Genomic DNA, 21,223 nt, shown 5'->3' with positions numbered 1-21,223 from the left:
TAAAAAATAAAAAAACTTATGCCTCTAAATGTAAGTTCCCGATATTTTTTTCTTTTATAGTTTAGGTCAAATCTAATCGATAGAGATCGGTAAATATTTAACGAAAATTAAAAATATTAATTTTGACAAACTTAAAGGATCAAAACCGTTTAGTGCACACTTAAGAAACTATTTTGAACGTACCCTCAAACATAAGGGACTATTTTGTCATTTTCTCGTTTAGTTGCACATTTTATCCTTGTATTATTACTATTTTTTTTTAATGTCTAAATATCGTTAATATTTCTCTCTTTTTAGGATTTGTATATACATAAAGTTACCTCATGTTGCAACATGTAGTGATCCTACTATATCATTTCTTATATATTTGTGTTCGTTATAGATAATTAAGTAGCTTTAGGTTGAACATCTTGTACAATTCTAAAATAAATATTTGTTTTCTTTATTAAAAAATAATGATTATAGTGTGCATGCAGAGAAATTCTAGACAATAACTCAAATAATTTTTTTCGTTGTTGATTCTCAATCTTAGAAGGTCGAGAAAATGGCCAACTAAAGTATTACATACTAAGTTTTTTAATGTTACAAAATTTAAATATTAAAAAGTATACAATTGATAAAATCAACTATGAGGACAAACATAAAAATTTGCACCGGAACCTAGATTTGTTCAAGTCAATAGTAACATTAATCAATAACTATTAGGGCGTACCCAGAGGCAGATCCAGGATTTGAAGATGACAGGACACCACCAAAGGCAGATGCACGTTAGTCGAAGAGATGTCACACAATACCGTCTTAAAATTTTACTAAAACACCCATAGAACTAATGTACTAGCGTATAAATACAAATTAAATGGTATATTTACATAAAACTCGTTCCACGGACTGGTGGTGTGGACACTCCTTTACAAACAAAAGGTTGCTTGTTTGAAGCCTGGAAACAACACATTCTTTTTCTACATTTTTTTCAATTATCAACTAAAAATGAAAATGCAAAATAAATCTTGCAGCCTAGTTTCGAACTGGGGTTGCGTGGTCGAGAACAAGGGCCTAAGGGCACGCTGACCAAATGGATCACTCCAGCAGATATGCTTGAGGGGTCTTTTCAAATATATGATAGATGATAAATATTTAAGATATAGACACACATATATACAGATTTTTTTCTGAAATTACTGAAAGCACGTGCCATCTCTCGTCTAGGTCCGCCCCTGAGCGCGTACCTAATACTAGTATCAATGACGACAAGCAATTCTTACTACTAGCTGTCTACCACATTGTGTCGCACTCATAGGCTCATAGCAAAACTATCAGGGGTTAATTACATTACCAGTTTCCCAAAAAAAATAAAAAAACAAAAAAATAAAAAATCAGGGGTTAATTTCTTATTTTCCAAAGAAAGAGTACCAGAGTACTAATTCCAAGAAACCCGTACTGCTTCTGGCGCCATTCCAACCGCCTCAAAGTACTAAAAATCCCTTCCATCATGCTCCGCGTAGTCGTACAATTTCCACTTTAACTATCATTCTCGCCGGCGGCCATGTCCTCCGACACCGGAACCCTAACCCTAACCTCCACCACTCTATACACAACAGCTCTGAACAAATCCTCATCAAATTCAGTCTCACTATCCCTCTCCCCGATCCCTTCTTCAATCCCTCAACCAAAACTCATCCCTAAAACTCGCTTCATCATCGACGGTTTCAAATACGCTAACGATTTCTCCGTTTCATACTTCCTCTCACATTTCCACTCCGATCACTATACTGGCCTTTCCTCTAATTGGTCTAAAGGTATCATTTTCTGCTCTTCCATCACTGCTAACCTACTTATCAAAGTCCTCAATGTTCCAAAGCAGTTTGTAGTGTCTTTGCCGCTGTCGAAAAAGGTTTTAATTGACGGTTCTGAGGTTTTTTTAGTTGATGCTAATCATTGTCCCGGTGCTGTGCAATTTTTGTTTAAAGTTCCGGTTAGTAATGGGAAGTTTGAGAGGTATGTTCATACAGGTGATTTTCGTTATTGTGATGACATGAAATTAGAGCCTGTAATGGATGCATTTGTTGGTGCTGATGCTGTGTTTTTGGATACTACTTATTGCCACCCCAAGTTTATATTCCCTAGTCAACAAGAGTCAATTGATTATATAGTTGGAGTTATAGAGAATGAGGGTTCATTGAAAAATATCTTGTTTCTTATTGCTACTTATGTTATTGGGAAAGAGAAGATCTTGGTGGAGGTTTCACGGAGGTGTCGGAGAAAGATCTACGTTGATGGCAGAAAAATGGATGTTTTGAATGTATTAGGTCATGAGGAGGATGGGGTGTTTACTACTGATGAATCTGAAACTGATGTTCATGTGGTTGGGTGGAACGTATTGGGTGAGACGTGGCCATATTTCAGACCCAATTTTGAGAAAATGGATAAGATTATGAATGAGAAAGGGTATTCCAAGGTGGTTGGTTTTGTCCCAACAGGTTGGACTTATGAAGTGAAGCGGAATAAGTTTTCAGTGAGGAAGAAAGATTCCTTTGAGATACATCTTGTTCCGTATAGTGAACATTCAAATTATGATGAGCTTAGACAGTATGTGAAGTTTTTGAAACCAAAGCGTGTTATACCAACTGTAGGTACAGATGTTGAGAAGCTGGACAGCAAACATGCTAATGCCATGCGGAAGCATTTTGCTGGCTTGGTCGATGAGATGGCCATCAAGCAAGAATTTCTTTTAGGTTTTCATCGTTGTGTCCAAGGGGAGGAGGATGTAGATGCGAAAAAATCTGGTCTTGCTTTAGTTAGTATCACCGAGCAAGAAAACACAAATGAATCTGCTCATACTTTAGTCAGTATCATCAAGCAAGAAAATGAGGATACTCCATCAGATGCTAAAAGCTGCAATGCTGCTGATAGGGATACTGTTGACCATTCCTCATTTCCTCTAGGAGAACCTGTGTCGCGAGGTTTAGAAAAAATAAGTGAAGGCGATATGGAGGAAATACTAAAAGAACTTCAAGACTGTTTGCCCACTTGGGTCACTAAAGTACAGATGTTGTATCTCCTTAGTATTTCGGGAAAAAATGTTGTTGATGCAGTCACAAACTTTTACGAACATGAAACAGAATATCGTGAACAGGTCACTGCAAGTAATTCTGTTACCTCTTCATTTGAGGCCAACTCAGCAAATGGGTCTGCATTGCCTTCCAAACCATGTCTTGGTAAAAGCCCGCAGCAGGATGAGACAACTGCATCAAGTAAAACCTTTAAACTGCCCATCATGTACAGTTCTAGTAGCAAAAACATTTCTCCAGGTAAAAGGAAGAGAAGTACTGGAAACAAGTCATCTAAGAAAGCAAAGGGACATGCACGTATGGAATCTGGTGGACCGAAGCAATGTACTATAACAAAATTCTTCAGTAAACCGGTGCCTCATTCTTTGCAGAATTTAAACAGTGAAGCTGATAGTAAAAATTTCCACGATGATAACAGCGTGCCACTGAATGTCTCTATTGAGAGTTATAAAGAGGAAGCTGATCGGTTTATTCAGATTATGGATGGAGATGAGTCATTAAGAAGTTATGCTACCACAGTACTAGTGAAGACTAAAGGAGACATAAGTATGGCACTTGATATTTATTTTGCAGAATGCAAAGATGTAGGAGAGACTAATGGAGATGGGATTCCTAAAACAATCAAATTGGAGCAACCTCTATGTGCTAAAGAGGTTTGCCCTTCTCCCAAAGATGATAAATTGCCCAAAATGTTGGGAGATGATGCTGATTTATTGTTGTGTGGAGTTCCCGTTGCGGATAATGCTGTAAATTATGTATCACTTCCACCCGGGAAATATTCTCCCGTGGAACATGGTTGGTGTCTTGTAATTACAATTAATTATGTAATTTTTGGATGTATTCCAGCAGTCCAAATTTTTGCACCTAACTGAAATTTGTTCTCTAGTAAAATATTGCTTTTTTTTCCCCTTCTTTGATTCTATTCTCCAGCTTGCTGGAGTAAGGGGCAGGCTGCTCCATACATACATCTTGCACGAACTTTTGGATTGGTAGAGGAAGAAAAAGGCAAGATAAAAGCAACATCAATGTTGTGCAATATGTTTCGCAGGTTTGTTGCTTATTACTCTTTCTAATCTCTAGTCTGTTGTAGGTTTAAGATGGCTCATTATATTTTATCATATTAGATACACGGCAGCATGTTGTTGACATAATTATCCGGTATGGTATCATTATCTTTTTAATAGGTTATAAAATTGTCAGGTTATAGTTTAAGCATGGAATGTTTTGATACCTTCTGTTCTACATTTGGTTTATTGGATCAAGACTTGGCTTCTAATTTTTTTGTTTTTTTGATGAAGACGACTTGGCTTCTATTTGGGTTGAACTTTCATACAACTATATGCTTTGATACGATATTTAGAGTGAAACTCTACGAATCAAACCAAATAGCAAGAAATTTAGATGAGAAGAAGCGAGATAGAGTAAGACCCAATTAGTATGGGAATTATAGGCAAATTTAGGTATATGAAACCCAAACCCTCCTAATCGACTCCTACTAACGAACCTATGCTAATTGAATTCAAGAAGGAGACACTAATTTGAATCCACAAATGAGCAACTCCAAATGAAATTCAAGGACGAGGTTTGCAATTCCAACAATGGATTCCACAACTACAATTAACTAAGATAACTATGATTAACTATCTAAACAAACTATCACTCAAAGAGTTTTCATCAAGTGGCTTTGGAGATATGGTCAAAATGAGGCAGGGTACTGGAAGGAAATCATCAAAGCTAAATATCGTATTCAAGACCACTGGACTGCAAAGAAAAGCAATGAACCACATGGTGTTGGAGTATGGAAACACATCAGTAGTCTCCAAGAGGAATTCTTCCAGGCTGTCTCATTCAAGGCTGGAAATGGGCTCAAGATCAGATTTTGGCAGGACAAATGGCTTGGGGACACTTTAGTAAAAGATTTATTTCCCTCACTATTTCTGATAGCTTCTAACAAAGAAGCAACATTAGCTCAATATAGAGTTAACAACTGTTGGACACCAATTTTAAGGAGAAACTTACAGGATTGGGAAGTTGATGATTTTCTTTCTCTATTAGAAAGTTTGGGACAAAGTACTTTGGTGGCAGATTTTCAGGACAGAATACTCTGGGGCAATTCTAAGGAAAAGATTTTCACTGTGAAGGAATGTTACAACAACTGGTGCTCTCAAAATAGCCTTTTAGAGGTTTGGCCTTGGAAGCTTGTATGGAGAACCAGACAGCCTCTCAGAGTTACTTGCTTCACTTGGACTGCACTGAAAGAAGCATGCCTAACACAAGACAATCTTAGAAGGAGAGGTGTAATAGTTGTTAACATGTGTACCATGTGCAAGCAGACCAATGAAAGTGTCAACCATCTATTTTTGCACTGCCCTGCAGCAGCTAGCCTCTGGTTTTTCTTCTACTCTATGCTTGGTCTACAATGGGTAATGCCCTTCAACATCAAAGATGCATATGGATACTCTGGAGAGTTGACAAATCCATTAAAAGAATTTGGAGAATGATCCCAGCAGTAATTTTTTGGACCCTATGGAAGGAGAGAAACAACAGATGCTTTGAAGGAATCTCAACTCCTATTTGCTCTCTAAAGTCTAGGTGTTTAGTTAGTTTTTTTAGTTGGCATTTTTTTGCCCCTGTAAACAATGTGGGTAACTTTCTAGATTTTATCAGCTCCTTTTCTCTAGTTCAGTAGAGATAGGATATCTTTAGATTGTTCTATAGGTTTTGCCAAGCCTGTCAGCTTTTCCCATCTGTAACCTTGCATCTTCTTGATGTTTTACTAATGAATTTTATTACTTTACCAAAAAAAAAAAGAGTTTTCATCAATATTCAAGCTTAGGAATGAAATGAGGCTAAGGCATCTATTTATAGTCTTGCCTATTACATTTGAGGCCCAAAAGTGGCCTCTTGCGAAAATAGCCCAAAATTGGGTCTCACACGTCCAAGTGCAATTCTAGCCACTTTTTGTGGCTTCCATTCTCATGCTTCCATCTTCATCATCCTTCCAAGCAATCTTCCACACGTCGTAGGTGGCTCGTGTGGGTCTCCAAAGCCTCTCTTTGTATCCATATTGCTTGTAAGGTTCGGAACTCCTTGACTTGACCTTGGATGGAGTGTCTTGAATGAATTGTGCCTGTCGATATCGTATCATGTTTGCTGTCAAAGCAAATTAACATCTCAAAACTGAAAAGGAACATTGCTCTATTATTTGTTTGGGAAAAAGGTCGGGGAGATGGAGAGGGAGGGGGAGGGGAGCAGGGATGGTAGGATGAATGATGGTTAAATTGGTAGTTTACGCCTGATTTTGAGGTTCTGCCCCTGCAGCACCACTGCCAGTAAAATAATACAATCTCACATCAGTAGCCTCTTTTTTTTTTTTTTTTTTTTTTGGTGGATTGGGGTTGGGGTGGGGGTTTCGGATTAGACCAATCATTGTCCACCGTCTAATCCAGAAGAAAGTGCTGTTTCTTCTGAGAAACCTCTGAAGTTATTGAACAGTTTCAGTTGATGAATTACTGATCATTGGCAGCTTGCTGGCCTTGTCTCCAGAGGATGTGCTTCCTGCAGTGTACTTGTGCACAAACAAGATAGCTCCCGACCATGAAAATATGGTTAGTTTAATGCCCTTATTGTCTGTATGATTTTGCCTCTTGGTCACTGCTCGAGTTGTTGCAAATATCTTGATGCATTTTTCTTCTTACTATTTTTGTGTATCTATTATTTTGATTTTACTAATGATGCCCGGGAGTATGTATTTATTGGCTACTTCTGTGACTTGACAACCTTAAGTTCCGGCCATGGCTTTAGTTGTCATATGGTAACATTGCTTTTAAATTTTCTTCTTCCACTGCAATTTTGTCTCTTTTATCTTTTTTTTTTTTTTTTTTTATGAAGTAAAGTTCTATTGGAAGAGTACGAAGATGGTACAGAAGGATACAAAAATTCATGCAGAGATCAACCAAACAAACTGCTACTTTTTCCTTCCTAACAACTCCTGAAAATCCATGTACTGGTCTACTGACTACAAACATCAATAAATATTTTCTTGTTTATTTTGATAAGAAAAATAATATTATTGATGTTTGTAGTACCAAATGGTTACCGTCAAAGCCTCATTTTTGTGATTAAATTCGTTGGATATCTGTGCATGCTCTCATCAATCAAAAAAATATCTATGCATGATCTTATCAATCAAAAAAATATCTGTGCATGATCTTACCAAAAATAAATAAATATCTGTGCATGATCTTATACATCATGTTGTTACTTCTGTTCTGTTTTATTATTTCAATTTTCAAGAGCAGTGTTTCAACTTTGATCTTCATGATCCAGGAATTGAGCATTGGGGGTAGTACTGTTGTAGCAGCACTAGAAGAGGCATGCGGAACAAAGAAATCGAAAGTACGAGAACTATACAACAGCCTGGGTGATCTTGGTAGGAGCATTTATCATTTTAGGTTGCTGGGCAATTGATAGCATGCATTTTCATTTTTCTCCTTGCTTTGGTTGGTTGGCTGCTTCCATTACAGGGTTAGACTTTGTTGACTGTCTTTTTTATTAGGTGATGTTGCTCAACTTTGCCGACAAACACAGTCATTACTTGCTCCTCCGGTGGCACTTACAGTTAGGGGTGTATATGCTGCTCTTAGAAGGATAAGGTATGATTTTGACTCCTCTTTCTGGTTTCATTGCTGATCTTTTGATGAGAACGTGTAGTCCTTTATTATTCAGGATGGATTCTCTTCATTGACTCTGTTTGACTCCTAGACCAGAGCCTATTTCCCCAACCACGTAGACTGCTGTATTTCTGCATCGTTTTCCTATCTTTTCTTTGTATTTAATGCAAATCCTTTTCTTGAATTTCAGGCCACACTATCCTTCTTTTATGTCAAGGTTCTATCAGTATGCTTTTGAATTTTATCTTATTCAGGGGATGAAGTCTGTGTAAGATGAAAGAGGATAGAACATTAAAAAAATGTTACAAGTTTTAGATGTAAATGGTTTCTGTCCATGGTCATAGAGCTCGTTATTTGGTTCTGATCATTGTCTTTGTGACTTCTTTTTCTTTGTTTGGGGACTGGACGGCATAACATATGTTGCTCGGACTTTCCAAAAATGCTACCGCACCCGTGTCGGATCCTCCAAAAATACACTACTTTTGGAGAATCCGACACACACCCATCAACATTTTTGAAGAATCCGAGCAACATAGGGCATAACAGTTGGACTATTTCTTTTTTACTTTAGATGTAAGATTGACTTTATATATTTGGAAGTATACCAACTTTCGCAGTCTATTTTCTGAAAAGTACCTCATCAAGATTCTATTGTATTGAGGGGGAGATGCCTATCCACTTACAAGTATATTTCCGTTCATTTTCGTTATACCTATAAATTTTGTTACAGGTAATTGACCTGGTTTGGTTATCAAAATGTGTATTGAGAGGCCTAGATAACACTAACTGTGGTCTGTTAGACCTGTCATTTGTAACAAGAAAAAAACATGGAGTCTAGTTTATATTGCTATAATATTTGTGTCACGAGGTTAAATGTAGATCACATCTGTGTATATATATATATACATAAACACAGGATAAAGGGTAAAACCTGGAGTCCTGCATTTTTTTAGTATTTTGGTTTTACTTGCAAATATACAACTAGGATAGTTTTATCTTGAACATACACATATTGAGATATAGCAATTTCATCAATTTACCTCTGTAATACATTTTTACCATACTTTTTTTCTTGTTATGCTGTAAGCTTTCCATGACAACTATGATTTCTTTATACAATCCATCAGTTTGCAAGCAGGTAGTGGGAGCGCGATCCGAAAGAAAAGCCTTATTGTCAAACTCATGTGTTCGTGTAGAGAGAAGGAGATGAAGTTTCTTGTGAGAACTTTGGTAAGTTAAAGCTTTCAGTCTTCAAGGAATTAAAATCCGTTTTTCGGTGTTGTAGAGTCATAAATGTATAATAGGATTACTTTCTAGATCATCTTTTTTTCCATGTTCCCCTCAACCAGTTGCCTCTAGATTGATTTAACTTGCCCTTGTTGGCAAACTCAACCTAATAGAACAGTTCAATCACTGGAGTGTTGAGCTTTCAAGTCCAATCTCTGTACCAAATCCATATTAATCTACAGTGGATTTTCTTCCCTCATTCTCTGTTAAAGCATGGTTTAATTTAAAAACTTCTTTACATACGCACAGTTGAAAGTTTGCTTCTACTGAGACTATAATTAAATAATAAAGGTGTGCTCTCTCTAACAGCTTAAGGTTTTAGATGAGATGGTCACACACTTTAACATGGTAACAAAGCAGGCAGAGGTCCTGGGATCGAATATCACCGCCACCCATTATCAAAAAGAATTTGAAGAAAAAGAATCAAGCCCGCATGTGAGGGGGCATTTGAGAATATAATTAAATAATAGAAGTGCTCTCTCTTTAACAGCTTAAGCTTTAAGATGAGATGTTCACACACTTCCACAACTTCCTTTATGCTTTCCATACAGCATCTGGATATTGAAAAATATTAAGCATCTTTAGTGAATCTAGCTGCCATCCACAGTTCTTGATTGGTATTATTTCAGTGTCGGCGTTAGGAGAGGAGTAAGATTTGTGGATTAAGCCCCCCGGCAAGTGGTAAGTGTGGAGTGTGTGATATGTGGGTAGTTGCACGTCACGGGTTTGAACCCTGCAAAAAGCCTGGTAATTACGTGGAGAAAGATAGAGGAGCGGGTTCATTATCCACCGGGTTCCGAACCTGGCGCCACTGGTTCTAGTGGAGTTCTCGGTATTAAAAAAGAAAAAGGTTTCGTGGATTCGGTTGCATGGTCATAGAGTTTACCAGGTTTCAGACTAATGTTGAGTTAGCTACCCCTGGAGAACACATTAATCAAAATAAAAGACCTAAGCAAGCTCCTTTTCTTGTTCTGCCAATTTCAAAGTACATAATTTGTTGACTTATAGTGGAAAATGATTTGTGGCAGATTTCTTGCCTTTTTCTCACTATTTCACCTCTATTTACCTTTTCTGTTGCAAATTAGGTTCGGAATTTGCGCATTGGAGCCATGATGAGAACTGTTCTTCCTGCATTAGCTCAAGCTGTTGTGTTCAATTCTACTCCTTATGAAGGACTGGTCGAAAACCTGAAAGAATGTCTGCAGGTTTGTATTCTATTCCTCTTGAGGTTGACGGGATGATCAGTAATCTGTCTTTTGTTTCATTCTGTAAGAAGGTCCATTGTTCTTGAACGTTTTCACCTTGGGTCCCATGCTTTTCCTTTGGACTACACTTGAAGATGCTGCTCCTTTGAGGACATGAGTAAACTGTCTGGCAGTTGATGTTTATGACTGCTGAGCTGCTCTGTTATTGATTGAAGTGGGAAACAATGTCTTGATTTCTTTGATTTATATTTCTACTATCCATATCTTGTGCTTTTCCCTTTTGTTTCTAACTCATTATGTTGTCTCAGTGGTTTTCCTACTAACTAGTACTTTTTCATTTCCTTGCTGTTAGCAACTTTCAGCAGACGTAGTTGAAGCATATAACATCCTTCCCAGCTTGGTAAGCTTCACTCATCAAGTGGTATTCTTTGTTTTAAGTGTTCACGAATATATAAGCTGTGATTTGTGTTTCTGATTATTGTTTTGAAGTGGTTGACCATCTCATCTCATCGAAAAGTTTATTTATTTTTAGATTGAAGTGTTGCATTATTAACTTTAAAAGTTTAATCTAAATCTCTGCCCTCTCTAACCGCTTATAAAGTCCAGGTCTATGGAAAGTTGTTCTTTTACTATCTTCACTTGGGTGACATTAATTCAATTTTATGTTTTTCAAAGTCTCGGACTGCTTTGAATTGCTTTTCCTTGAGCCGAGGGTCTATCGGTAACAGCCTCTCTACCTCCCAAGGTAGGGGTAAGGGCTGCGTACACTCGACTCTCCCCAGACCCCACTTGTGGGATTACATTGGGTTAGAAAAAGAATGACTTTCAAGTGAAGATAGAAGATACACATGATACAACTAATATCCAGGTCAGGCAGAAGTTACTAAAGGAACAAGATTCTGTTTCCACCAAGGGGCGGTGAAGGCCTTGTTTGCGTCCGAAGCATTCACCATATCTCCTTTAGAAGCTCTTCTAATGCTCTGTTTTTATTACTCTCCTTGTCAGTTCAATGTTGCTACCTTGTTCAGTGCTTCATATTGCTCTCCTGAATCCTAAATCACTCAATTGTGCTTTCCAAATGTTGAAAACAATGACTATTTTTTTTTTTAAATCTTTTTTGCTTCGGTAATGTTTAATGAGCTACTTAAAAATAATGAAGTGTTTCAAGTCTCACTTATATCCTTCTCCAGGAGCATATTAGTATTTGAGTATTATTTGCCTAGACTATGTAATGATTGTCATTTGTGCTAATTTATTTAGTACTCTGTTTCGACCAGGATGTTCTTGTTCCTTCTTTGATGGAGAAGGGGATTGAGTTTTCTTCAAATACATTGTCAATGGCACCAGGCATACCCATCAAACCAATGCTTGCAAAGTACATATCTTATTGTGTATTTGTGTTTATTTCACTGTTGCTGTACTACAATTCATCCTGCTGCTTCTTTCATGACACAGCCACATCTTATACTTTCTCAATTTTTGTTTGTGATAGGATTACTAATGGTGCCCCTCAAGTGCTGAAGCTCTTTCAGAACAAAGCCTTTACGTGTGAATACAAGTAACCGCTAACAAAACCTGACATTTGGCTCTTACAACAACAACAACAACATACCCAGCGAAATCCCACAATGTGGGGTCTGGGGAGGGTAAAGTGTACGTAGACCTTACCCCTATCTCGAAAGATAGGGAGGCTGTTTCCGAAAGACCCTCGGCTCAAGAGAAAATACAACGAGAAAGGTTAGATAAGCACAAGCAGTTCAAAGCAAAATGCAAATGAAACTAAAGAAAGCGAATAAGTCAAAATAGAGTAGTCTGAAAAAAGGGAGCAGCTACCACAGATAAATTAGATAATCGAAGTACAAGAAATAACATATAGTAGCAAAAAACAAAGGACAATAGGCTATAGATCGAAACAACGACTACCTACTAGCCTTCTACCCTAATCTGAGTCCTCCAAAACCTCCTATCTAAGGTCATGTCCTCGGTAAGCTGAACCTGCGCCATGTCCCGTCTCAGCACCTCTCCCCAATACTTTTTCGGCCTACCCCGACCTCTTCTGAAACCATCCATAGCTAACCTCTCACACCTCCGCACTGGGGCATCTGCGCCTCTCCTCCTCACATGCCCAAACCATCTCAGCCTCGCTTCCCTCATCTTGTCCTCCACTGATGCTACTCCAACCTTATCCCGGATATCTTCATTCCTAATCCTATCTCTCCTGGTGTGCTCTTATTTAAAATAAATAAATTAAAATCACTTTTAAATATGAGTACTTCGGCATGTTAGGTAATCCCTCGATGTAATGAAATGGACATTGTGGGAAAAGGAACTGTTGGGAACACATGTTTCTTGAATTGTGAAGCTTCTCCTTGTAGTATCACGGTCCTCTATTTAGTAGCCTATTGTCTTTTACGAGTCAATTATGTTCAAAAAGCTCAAAAGAAATGACGCTTTTTGATGCTTTACCTCTTTTGTGCTTTCATTTTAAGTCAACACTTTTGTGCCTGAGTTATCACATGAAATTCTCGCTTTAGCGGGTTATCACCCAAGATTTGGAACAATCATTTTTAATATCAGTTATATGTTGCAGCTTTCTTGGAATTTCATCTGAATAATTATGCATTAAAGACAAGAGGTTATGGAGGACTCAGATTAGGGTAGAAGGCTAGTAGGTAGTCGCAGTTTTGATCTATAGTCTATTGTCCTTTGATTCTTGCTACTATATGTTGTTTTTTGTACTTCGATTATCTTATTTATCTGTGGTAACCACTGCTTCTTTTTCTTAGATTGCTCTATCATGACTTTTTCGCTTTCTTTAGTTTCATTTTCATTTTGCTTTGGACTGCTTGTGCTTATCTGACCTTTTCTCGTCGTGTTTTCTCTTGAGCCGAGGGTCTTTCGGAAACAGCCTCCCTATCTTCCGAGATAGGGGTAAGGTCTACGTACACTTTACCCTCACCAGACCCCACATTGTGGGATTTCATTGGGTATGTTGTTGTTGTTTAATTATGCATTAAAGATAGATGAATGAATTGGCAGACATCTATAGAGAGATTCTTACAATATGCTTTATCCATGTTGAAGTGTTTCTTTTTGATGTTGAATGTTGGAATATAATTATATCTTCGAAGATCTCTATTTGCAGATATGATGGTCAGCGAGCACAGATTCATAAATTAGCTGATGGTTCGGTCCGCGTATTTTCACGGAATGGGGATGAAACAACATCTAGATTCCCGGATTTGGTGAACATAATTACAGAATCATGTGGTCCCAGAGGAACAACATTTATCTTGGATGCAGAGGTATTTCTTCATGGGGGGATTCCACTTTTAAGTAGACGGATTTGGGGGTTGTCACAAAGCCATGAAAATTTCGAAAAATAAGAGGGAGGCTATACAGATTACAAGATGCTTGCTCCACACCCCCCCCCCCCCCCCCCCCCAAAAAAAAAAAAAAAAAAAAAAGAGCTTCGGAACATCAAATACTGAGTAAAGCATATCTAAGACACAGCAAAAAAATTATAATAGCCAAATGAAAAGAAAAATAATGTAGCAGTTTAAGAAGAAAAATCAGCCCATAGAAATAAATAATAGCAATGAATAAGCATAAGTCATAGGGTGAAAGAAGCTGAGAAGAAAAAGAAATAGAATAAGAGAAGACTAACTCTGAAACACAACAATAACTAATTAGGAGGGAATTAAAAGGTCGGACCTTGTTCTTTTTTTGGCCAGAATAATGGTTGTTCTGTAAGTTCGATTTGTGTTTTTAGTCATTGTTCAGTTCGAAAAGTGGTGAACTGGGGAACTTGGCATGTGCTAGGCCTTGAGATTTTTTATTTCTAAGATTTGGTTGAATTCACTGAGAATCCTATATTCTTGTCTAGTTTTAGGCATATGTAGGGTATAAGTATGGGACCTCGTGTCCGAATCAAGGGGCACTTGTATCATATTAAAGGACACATTCGTCCTATGACGAATGAAGGAAGATATAAAATGTGTTTTAACATGTGTCTGGAGTTCACCTAGAATGCGCCCGTGTCTGTGTCCATCATAACCAATAATGTTATGTCTAATGTCTGTGCTTCGTGTGCTTCCACTTGACATATTGACGTGTACTTGCAACCTGTGGGCTGAAATAGTAACCACTAATTGCTATTGATGAACTTGTGGTGTTTATGGAGTGATCTCCATTTTTTTCAGGTTGTTGCAATTGATAGACAAAATGGTTCAAAGCTCATGTCGTTCCAAGAACTATCTTCACGAGAGAGAGGGTCCAAAGATTCCATCATTGCGTTAGACAAAATTAAGGTCCTGTCAATATTCTCAATTAGGATGTTGTTAGCCTTCTGATGTCTCCGAAATTTGATTTATCAGCAGGATGTTGTGTATGGAAAGATGATGGCTTACCCTCCTTCTCCATGTCTGCAATTATCATAGCAGACTGACCCCTCATTCTTTTTCATATCCTAAATTAATGAGCAACTTCTTCACATGATGTGTTTAGTATATAATAAAGTAAGTATATTATTCAACACTAAATCAGATAATTTTTTTCTTCTTCTTTTCATCAAGTTATAAGATTTTATAAACAAAGGGCATAAAACCAAATCGTCTAAGTTTTTCTGCAGCGGCTGTGGTGCACTGTCTCCCTAAAGATGTTTTCTCTTTGTAAAAATGATCTTCTTTAGTATCTGACATCTCTTCCTTTTCCCATTCATTGTGCAGGTTGAGATATGCGTTTTTGTTTTCGATATCATGTTTGCAAATGGAGAACAGTAATTACTATAACCATTTCTCCAATTGTTTTTGGATCTCTATGCCTGATGTTATACATTGCTATCCTTTACACTAATACTGATTACATAATATCTTTTTTTGTGCGTGGGTGAACACTCACCAGTTTTGATTGATGAGAGAAACATCACGTTAATGAGTTAGGGGCAGTTAATATAAATGGATTTACTTGGTGATGAGTCACAAATGTATGTGGCGTGAATAGAAGGTCTCCAACTTATAACACATTAAGATTTCACTGTAACATTGCTCCAGATTTTGACTGGAAATCCTAGGAATCATCAATGATTTACTTTGGGTAACTCATTGACTAACCAGTGGTAGTGATTCCTGTTGCTTCTCTATCCGAGTGGAATTGGGGAAAACATGCGGTAAGAGCTACTAGTTAATAACTCTAAACAAAATGGCCAATTTGTTTATGTTTTTTTTTTTTTTTTTGGAAATGGTAAAAGTTTTATTAATAAAGGTACCAAGATGGTACGAACATTACAAGACAACAGAAGTGCAGAACAAAACTTCTAGGACATCATGACTGCTCCTCTATCTGCCTCCGAACAAGTCCAAGAAATCCGTATGCTGATTATGTCTAATAGAACTACTATTACACCACAAGAAAAGATTATGTAAACACTTGTTCTTGATTCTAGAAATATGGTCTATTTTTCCTTCAAAGCAAGCTCTATTCCATTCCACCCATAAATGAAGAAATATTACGGATTAACTTATCCAGTGCAAGGATGCCAATGGCCTTTTTTTTTTTTTTTTTTTTTTTTTTTTTTTTTTCGGTGTGTGTGTTGAAAGATAACACTGAAAATGTAATCTTATTTCATTAAGAAGTCCTTAATGTTGGGCAATTAGATTTCTAGGTTACATAACTCAGATGGCTCTATCCTTAATGTTGGGCAGTTAGACTTCTAGGTTACACAACTCAGATGGCTCTAACATTTGTAGACATAGATGGCAGTTAAATCCGATCCTTAAGAAAAATGAGACATGGAAAGGGAAGAGAGTATGTGAAGCTAGTAGAAATGAAAATATACTCCCTCTATCTGATTTATATGGCAAAGTTACTATTCAAAGTGCCGAACTATTTTTTATCATTGATTACAGTGTTCTTGAATATGTTAAAAATATTTTTGTTTCTAAATTATTTGGTTTTGTAGGAAGATTTATGTTATTTTATATGTGGTAATAAACAAATTTGCTCTGAACCAAGAAAAAACTAATGCCAAGTCAACTTGAGTTGAATTCGACCGTCGTACTATGAAGTGTGTCATTCGTTTTTGGATGGAAAAAGTTTTCTTAATTAGATCAAGAGTCTTGAAAAAGGTGCATGATCTTAGTTTGGACAGTGATGTCGCTATATGAAAAGTAACCTTCATGTTTCTACTTCAACCTGGGAGTGAGGTTTGAGGAGACCTTTCCATGTGGCTGCTTCTTTCAAAATTTTGCTGATTCAGGTACTGTGAGGCTTTTATGGCTAGATAGAGTCCTTCAACAAAATGTGTATCGAGCTGATTCATATTGCTCACTTTTAATGTTTCATTTGAGACATTCGCGTCTTTGTTGTTGTTTTTTTTTTTTTTTTTGGGAGGAGGCTAGCCTTTAACTGTTAGAACTCTGTCTGCAGATTGTTGAATCTGCCGCTCCGTCAAAGGCGAAAATGTATGCATCTTTATTTCTTCCCACAAGTGTAGAAGTTTAGTAAATGATATTACTGTCCTCTTAATTCTTCTAAATGTTGATGTCTGAAAATCAGATTTGAAGGATTTATTTGGTGACGTCAAAGTGGGTTATTTTGAGTACGTGACAGAAATGACCGTAAGCTTCTTCTTGGTTTTATTTTTATTTTGCTGGTTAGTATGGGCATTCTAGTGCCAGTGTTTTAGTAGCTTACCTTTCTTCTTTAGGTAGAGCGCAATGATGCTTGTACAGATAATGAAGCCACATTAGCTAGGATGAACAGCTTTCTTGATGATGCACTACATTCTTCATGTGAAGGGATCATGGTGAAATCCCTTGATGTAGATGCTGGGTACACACCATCAAAGCGCTCTGATGCATGGTTAAAGGTGTTGCCTCTAAAAATCATATATTACATCAAGATGAAAGTTCTAGTTCTAATCCTGGACTTCTCTGCAGGTCAAGAGAGACTATGTTGAAGGATTAAATGATTCCCTGGACTTGGTTCCAATTGGTGCTTGGTACGGGAATGGAAGAAAAGCAGGATGGTATTGACCAATTTCTCTTTCCTTTTTGGTTTCTTCTATGCAGACAGTTAACGAATCAAACTGCAATTTCCCACAAATTTGAGCATTTTTTTCACCCAGGAATCTTATTTAGGTTCTTGAGATAGCTTAGTGGGAATGTCTATTCTAAAGATGTACTATGTGGACAGTTAAGGAATCGAACTGCAAATCCCCAGGAATTTGAGCATTTTCACCAAATTAATTGAGACAGCTTGGTGGGAATTTCTATTCTAAAGATGATTGTGCTGTACAGAAATTTCTAGTGTTACCAATAAAGTTGGATTTTTGCTGCTACTGTTTGTCATTTTGACAGTTCAGTGCTACAAAGATGTGCATTGTATGAATAATCCTCAGAAGATCAAGATGAATCGTTTGCTTTTGTTTCACTTTTGGTGTAAAGAAGAATTTCTAGATGAAGTAGATTCATTGCTAGATATCATGGAATCCTTGTAAGAGGACAAGTATATACTTTTGCTCTTTTTTAACTGCAATTTTGGCTCTTAGCACAACTGTTGTATTAAGGATATATAATATTGTTACCTTTTTTTTTTTTTGGTTAGGAACATTCTAACCTTAACAAAAAAAAAAAAAAAAAAAAGTGAATTTGTGTTCCTATATGCAATGCGTATATTGTATGGACAAGTAAGACAACATCACCCTTCCCTTATTTGTTTCTCTTATCACTGCTGATAAATTGCATTGGATTCTGGTGCATGAATGCTTTCATATGATTTATGCATTCATCTTTTAAATTACAGGTATAGTCCTTTCCTTATGGCCTGCTACAACCCTGACACAGAGGAATTCCAGAGTGTCTGCCGGGTCATGTCTGGGTTTTCTGATTCCTTCTATGTAGAGGTGAGTGCCATAATGATATAATTTGTCTTCTGATCTTATAAAAGAATTTGTCTTCTGATAGCATGTAAGTCTAATTTAATTCCTTTAGCTCATGTTGCTAATCAAGTTAAATTTGATATAGGAGTTCAATTATTGGATCTTCATCCCATTTCTTATGCTTGCAGAATTTTCTTACGTTGAGTCAATTTTGTCTATAGAATAGCCTATTCTGGCTATAAGAAAATTTGTTCTGCTCTAACCTTTTATATTGTTACTCCTAGTAAGTCATATTCTGTTTTTATGAATTTCGAGGACCATTGGTTGGTGATATCTTTCATTTTGAAACCTTGAGGCATGCTAAATTATTGACTCGACCTTGGTTCACAAATCTATAGATAAAGACAAAATCGGGACATAGGTCACTGTGTGACTGGGAGTTGTTCATTTAAAGAAGCTCAGTTATTTATATCATTTGTTTCTTTGCTTTGTTGAAATATTGAGGTGCACAAGGTTTTTGAGTTTGAATGTGGTTCACAAATTTATCGATAAACACAAAATAGAGCACATAGATCACTACGTAAGAGGAGTTGGCTATCTAGTAAAACTGCGACAGCGTTATGTCACCTTTTTTTAGGTGACAGGTGGGGTTTTTTGTATTCAATGTCTCTAACCCCTTAGTCTGAGAAGATCCAACTTATTGTTGAGGTATAGCCAGAGACTCTGTTTAAGTTGGATGCGCAAAATGTTCTAGCAAATTAATAGTTGATTGAGTGTGGCCTAGTGATCAGTGAAGTGGGAGGAAAATCATGAGGTTTCAGATTCAAATCTCAGCAGAGGCAAGAATACTAGGTGATCTCGTTTCTACGCCTAAGCCTCAGCGGACAGAATCACTCGTTGCCTATGCTGGTGGAAGGTAACAGGTACTGATGGAATAGTCGAGGTGCGTGCAAGCTGCCTGGACAGACGTCATTGAAAAGAGAGTATTAAAAACATGCGTTATTACAGAGAGTAGAATTAAAATCTTTTTATACTTGAGAGGTGTGTGTTGGGGTTTTTTTATTTTTTTTTGTTGTGGGGGTTGGGGGTGGGTGGGTGGGGGGGTGAATGAAGCTATCTTTCAATGGGACCAAAAGCACTAGGTGATTTCTTTCCATTTGCGTAAGCATTGGTGGACATAGTTACTTGATACCTGTGCTAATGGGAGGTACCAAATTTAGGTTGATATAGTCGAGGTGTCCGTAAGTTTGCCCAGACACCACTGTTATGAGAATAAAAGGTAAGTATACGACAAGAGAGCTTTAGCAAACGAAAATGTTTATGGGAATTGCGAAGAGCTTTAGCAGAACAAACGCTCTATGTAGTCTGAAAACTTTTATCTTCCATTCAAATTCTTGTGAATTAAGTAAACTATTGTAAGCTGGACAAGTAAATGAAAACTCGGCATGTCAATGTTGTCTCGTGAAAAATATCTACTTCAACATAGAAGCATGCTTTTACCATTGCCCTTAAAGTAACTTTGCTTTTTCTTTTTGTTGACATTTGTGTACGAATGTGTCAATATGTATCCGTATATCAAGTTCTTATGTGTGCATTTAGAGATGGTGTATGCAGTAGGCCTTCATCTCTCAGCAACATATTTATGTAGTATTTATCATCAATGTGCATCTCTTGAATTCAAATCACCTATGTGGGGTTAATGACCATGGAAAGGAAAAACTAAGAATACTATAAAAAGAGAATCTTTAAGAAAAAAGAAAAATTAAGAAAAAAATCTTTAAGAAAAAAAAAAAAAAAGAGAAGGCACTAAATGGTTTTATAACAGTGGAAGAAAATCTGCTTTCAGAGCACTCAGTAGAACTAATTGGGACTTGCTGACTTAACATTTTCAGATGAGAGACTTCTTCGATGGGGACAGAATCTTCCAGAAAAAGCCACCCTACTATCGAACTGCAGAAGTGCCGGATATGTGGTTGTCTCCAGAAGTTGTGTGGGAGATACGGGGTGCTGACTTCACGGTGTCACCAGTGCATCATGCAGCCATTGGTTTAGTCCATCCATCTCGTGGTATTTCTGTCAGATTTCCCAGGTTCATCCAGTGTTTGTCAGATAGAAAACCTGAGGAATGTAGCACAGCTGCAGATATAGCCGACATGTTCCACTCTCAGACTAGAAAAGTGAATGTGAATCTTGAAAAATAGTTGTATATATTGTTTTATTCTCAAGGAAGCTCCCTCTCCCTCTCCCTCTCTCTCTATCTATCTCTCTCTCTCTCACCCGTGTAAATGCTTAAATAGAATTGTTCACTGACAGTAGTGTCTGATAACTTTGTGTTGCTGCATATACTATGGAAAGAGCTGAACTTGCTTAGATTACCATCACGATGTGTACAGAACTGTGGGGTGCCATCCTATGCTGTGATAAGAGTCCCAAAGTTCAACGTCTGTGTGTTTTGCTCTCCATATAGCTATGTGCGTGTGCAAGCTCAAGATTGTTGGAAACAAAATAGATCCATGCAGATTGTTTAACAAGCTGAAACAATGTCATAGATTGTTGCACTTCTGTATCTTACTGAAAGAAATGCTAAGATTCTGTTACCTGCAGATTCAACTTTGCAGTTGGCTTACCCTAGAAGGAGAACTGGAAGCTCCCATGATATTAAGCATCTATTGATCCAAAGAAACACGCAATGTAACTGCTAGCACATGACAAAAGGGGTCAGTTCGGACTATGCTAGGGGCCGGACTCGAACCGTATAACATACGATAAGAAATATCCTCACAAGATAAAGTAATGCTTACATTTTCTTTTTTGAGATTAAGATGTCAATATATGTTTTATCATTAAGAGATACTATCTCTAGAACTAAAAATTGTGTTATTAAGACAATTTCTTTCAACATATATATGATTTTTCTTTTCTAAAGATTAGTAAGTATCAAATTTAAATAAAATAAAAATTAAATAAATTCGAGAAAATATTGTTTTGTATGATGTAAAATTGTTTGTTCGACGGAATACTATATAAAAGATAACTGAGGTGACATTTGGTAGTGAGGGTTATCTATAGAAGAGGTTGTTTGGTGGTGACTGACTGGCTGTACGATGGTGA

At 37.1% G+C, this 21,223-nt stretch overlaps 1 protein-coding gene across 8 annotated transcripts; it reads left to right on the top strand.

Moving 5' to 3' along the window:
- The first annotated feature begins 1,326 nt into the window (after positions 1 to 1,326).
- On the top strand, positions 1,327 to 20,482 carry LOC132622464 (DNA ligase 6). Of its 8 annotated transcripts, XR_009575909.1 has the most exons (21): positions 1,329 to 3,863; positions 3,999 to 4,116; positions 6,595 to 6,676; positions 7,398 to 7,500; positions 7,627 to 7,723; positions 8,869 to 8,971; positions 10,114 to 10,233; positions 10,586 to 10,633; positions 11,511 to 11,608; positions 11,726 to 11,791; positions 13,379 to 13,538; positions 14,436 to 14,543; positions 14,961 to 15,010; positions 16,660 to 16,694; positions 16,789 to 16,850; positions 16,940 to 17,101; positions 17,172 to 17,260; positions 17,428 to 17,739; positions 17,839 to 17,920; positions 18,037 to 18,136; positions 20,005 to 20,031. XR_009575909.1 is itself a non-coding variant. In XM_060337068.1 (19 exons), exons 1-19 carry the CDS (start codon positions 1,544 to 1,546, stop codon positions 20,311 to 20,313), a joined length of 4,230 nt encoding a protein of 1,409 aa, XP_060193051.1. In that variant the 5' UTR covers positions 1,337 to 1,543; the 3' UTR covers positions 20,314 to 20,482. The 8 variants fall into 8 exon arrangements, 4 of the variants coding, with proteins under 4 accessions (XP_060193055.1, XP_060193054.1, XP_060193052.1 ...); XR_009575908.1 differs by having other exon boundaries at positions 17,428 to 17,920; positions 20,005 to 20,032; XM_060337068.1 differs by lacking the exons at positions 17,428 to 17,739; positions 17,839 to 17,920 and having other exon boundaries at positions 1,337 to 3,863; positions 20,005 to 20,482.
- The last annotated feature ends 741 nt before the right edge of the window (positions 20,483 to 21,223 follow it).

This window comes from Lycium barbarum, chromosome 12 (genome assembly GCF_019175385.1).
Source record: "Lycium barbarum isolate Lr01 chromosome 12, ASM1917538v2, whole genome shotgun sequence".
NCBI lineage: Eukaryota > Viridiplantae > Streptophyta > Magnoliopsida > Solanales > Solanaceae > Lycium > Lycium barbarum.
Note: the sequence above shows the minus strand (reverse complement) of the source record. Positions and strands in the feature narration are given on the sequence as shown.